Source organism: Trachymyrmex septentrionalis, unplaced genomic scaffold (assembly GCF_001594115.1).
Source record: "Trachymyrmex septentrionalis isolate Tsep2-gDNA-1 unplaced genomic scaffold, Tsep1.0 scaffold11, whole genome shotgun sequence".
Classification (NCBI taxonomy): Eukaryota; Metazoa; Arthropoda; class Insecta; order Hymenoptera; family Formicidae; genus Trachymyrmex; species Trachymyrmex septentrionalis.
In genome coordinates this window covers 4,315,851-4,319,554 of record NW_017304228.1, presented here as the reverse complement: position 1 = coordinate 4,319,554, position 3,704 = coordinate 4,315,851, and the positions used below count along the sequence as shown (strand labels likewise).

The 3,704-nt window shown below is 31.4% G+C and overlaps 1 protein-coding gene across 1 annotated transcript in view; it reads left to right on the top strand.

Annotated features, from left to right (window-relative positions):
- Window positions 1–1,810, top strand: part of LOC108749175 (protein suppressor of forked) — a 7,205-nt gene extending 5,395 nt beyond the window's left edge. Inside the window, exons 8-13 of the mRNA XM_018487717.1 lie at window positions 50–298; window positions 384–456; window positions 550–646; window positions 736–994; window positions 1,109–1,243; window positions 1,316–1,810. Coding sequence (XP_018343219.1) covers window positions 50–298; window positions 384–456; window positions 550–646; window positions 736–994; window positions 1,109–1,243; window positions 1,316–1,530 — 1,028 coding nt within the window. The 3' untranslated portion in view covers window positions 1,531–1,810. The remainder of the gene's footprint in view (window positions 1–49; window positions 299–383; window positions 457–549; window positions 647–735; window positions 995–1,108; window positions 1,244–1,315) is intronic.
- Window positions 1,811–3,704: the final 1,894 nt, after the last annotated feature.

Genomic DNA, 3,704 nt, shown 5'->3' with positions numbered 1-3,704 from the left:
ATACTTTTTCATTAATTATGTTGATAGCATATTAATTTTTGTATCATGCAGGCATATGTGCAATACATGAAATTTGCGAGAAGAGCTGAAGGTATAAAATCTGCAAGGACAGTATTCAAACGAGCACGAGAAGATATAAGATGTAAACATCACGTTTATGTTGCTGCTGCGTTAATGGAATATTATTGCACTAAAGATAAAACTATAGCATTTCGTATATTTGAATTAGGATTAAAGAAATTTGGAGATAATCCTGATTATATTCTTTGTTATATAGATTATTTGTCACATTTAAATGGTAAGAATCTAGAAAAATTATGTAATTTTTTTTATAAATGCTGTTCTAAATGATATTGCATATGTTATATTGCATATTATTGCAGAGGATAATAATACAAGAGTCCTATTCGAAAGGGTATTATCTTCTGGCTCTAGCTTAGAACCAGAAAAATCAGTGTATGTATTTATATGATATTAAAAATTTTACTATGTTGTCATTTTACTACACCTTTGTTCGTTTTGCAAACAGTGATTAAATATTTCTTACAGAGATATATGGAATCGTTTTTTGGAATTCGAATCTAATATTGGTGATCTAGCTAGTATCGTAAAAGTCGAGAAGAGACGAAGTGCAGTATTGGAAAAGGTTATTATTTGTCTCAGACATAACTTATTGTAATACGAGAAATAATGCATGACTATTATTGAAATTATTATTTGTCTATTCTGTATTAGATTAAGGAATTTGAAGGAAAAGAGACCGCTCAGTTAGTAGATAGATATAAATTCTTGGATTTATATCCATGTACTGCCATGGAATTGAGATCAATAGGATACATGGATGTCTCCAGCGTTGCTAGGAATTCCATTGGAGTTATACCCCGCGTACCTGATCCAGAAGAAGCGATTGCCGCTTTGCCCAGACCCGATTTGTCGCAAATGATACCATATAAGCCAAAAGTAAATCCCTTACCTGGTGAACATCCGGTTCCAGGTAGGTTTCGTTGAATACAATGAATACATCTTCATTTATATAATATTAATAAACTATATATTATCATGTATATATTCATCTATCTATCATGTGTCTATTGTTACTATATTGTAGGTGGTTCATTTCCGTTACCAACGGCCGCGGCTCAATTGTGCACCATATTGCCTCCACCTGGCTGTTTCAGAGGCCCGTTCGTTGTCGTTGATTTATTGATGGATGTTTTCAGTAGAATTCAATTACCCGATCATGGTATTTATTATCATATTTGTAAATTCTTGTCTTTAAACATGATACATTTTAACAATTAAAATAAATTTACAGCTCCGTTGCCAGAGGCAGATAATGGATGCGACACCAAGTTGTTTGATCTCGCGAAATCTGTGCATTGGATTGTCGATGAAAGTAATGATGGTATGAGCATTGGATCGAAACGTAGACGGACGCGTTTAGGTGGCGATGACAGCGAAGAGGAAGATTTACCGCCTCCACCTATAAATGATATTTACCGCCAAAGACAACAGAAGCGAGTTAAATAAATGAGAGGAACGAATGACACATGGTAAAAATATATATGAATGATCATAATACATTCGTAATGGTGATTCATAACGTCGCGGATGTATTTTTATGAATTCATTTCTCGTCGCCATTCATTGATGGGAGGAACAGACTTATCATTATCGTGAAGCATATATTATATTTGTAAAGTTATTAAATTCCGTATGTGACACTCCGTGCACAATATTTTGAGTGCTATGTACTCAGAAATTCTATTGCGTCCTTTGGTTCTATTCTTCATATATATACAATTGTTTATGGCTGAATATATTATTTTTTAAATAAATCGATGTATCAATTTATATACAATATAGAAGAGATATACAATATAAGAAAAAAAAATGAATACTGCCCATAACTCTAGACAAATTTCTGTGATTTGAGTGTGTAAAATTAATCGAAACTATCTTAATTCTATCAGATCAATATTATTGGAAAATTAGTAATTATATAATAAAAACTGTTATTATAGAAAATGATGGACGCAATTTCCTTATAAATTTTATTGCAAGTATTATCAAGAAATCGCATTTAATATTTTTACTTCGTGGAGAACAATTATGTTAGTATTCATTAAGATGTATGTAACTTATCATACAGGACCAATAAAAAGATTAATGTGATACTACATTATATCATTGCATGACTTGTTTGTTCTATCCATATCTTATTTAAATTCTATGATTACAATTTTGAAATTAAGATTAAAATTTTTATGATAATTAATGTGTTAGTATGAACCTGTAAAATTTATAAATATGGGTATATACATATTTAATATCTCTTGCTCGCGTGCCATTTAAAAATAAAAAATTTTTTTAAGAAATTTTTTACATCATTAATTTTATTACTAAAACAGAAGATTACTAGATATATGATAATTGGGTCAGTTAACAGATTGGGGATATTAACGCTTCAATGAAGTAAATAGTTCGTCATCAGCGCTTCTCACGGGGGTAAGGTAGACTTTGTTAGCAGGTACAACTTTACGATAAGGGTGCAATTAAACTTTGATCACTATTCCTAGTTCGAGTGGCTGGTAATGGCCCCCTTGGGTTAACGGTAAATTGGGCTGCGGGCTTCGAAAATAGTTAGTGTCCGCAGTTAGACCTGCACTGAAAACTTGATAAACGACCGAAATCTGCACGAAACCGCATCAGTTTGTCAACCGTTTCCACAAATTTTAGTTACCATTTTAGAAAAAAAAAAAATTAATTTTTCATGGGTTCGAAAATCTGGCACTAATGAAAAGTTAACGTATACCCACTATTTTGTTTTTAGGATAACATTTCACATTATTTTATCAGTGAGTTTCGATATTAAAAATAATTAGTAAACATTTAAAGCACATGTTTCAAAGTGCATGAATCAAAATGCAAACATTAAAAAAATACATGTTTTAAATATATTTATCGAGCAGTTTTACTAATAAAAATGTTTCATAAACATGTAATGCACACGTACACGTAACTGAAATTCGGACATTAAAAAAAGAGATGTTTTTAAATATATTTATATTTATATTTATATTTAATTCATTATAAATTACTATTTATAATTTTTTAAATAAAATTTTATTTTAAAAACGCGAGTTACATTTTTTCTTAAATGAATATTAGTAGACAATAGAAATATTTAATACACTTTAGTTTGATGACAAACTGCTTCATTGATTATTTTTTATATTTAAAGATTATTTTATCTTTTTATCATTTCATTTACGTCGTAAAATTTGTTTAAAATGAAAACAATTTAGTGTTTATCTTTCTATAGCGTTTAACGCTTATTGAGAACAGGTTGGCAGACTTTTAAACGATACGATAAACTTGCGGTTAACTATAGGGTATATGTTGTCCGCTTTATTGTCTTAATTACTACTGAATGAAGTGCATGCGATGAGCGGCGAGGGGATATCCAAACTCTATTACGTGCACATAAATCCTGGAGCGTTTGACGCGTAACTACGGCATACTTGCGCGTCTATCTATCTTGGGTTGGGATACCTCGCACTTGTACTCTTCTGGAACCGCCTGCGCCATCGAGATTCTCCCTGATGAGCGTAATGTGTCCCCTCCTGGGAAATCGATGTTGCAGTTTCAGTATGACTAATTATGCTGGCTCATTCATCACATTTCGCAATGTGATAAGCGCA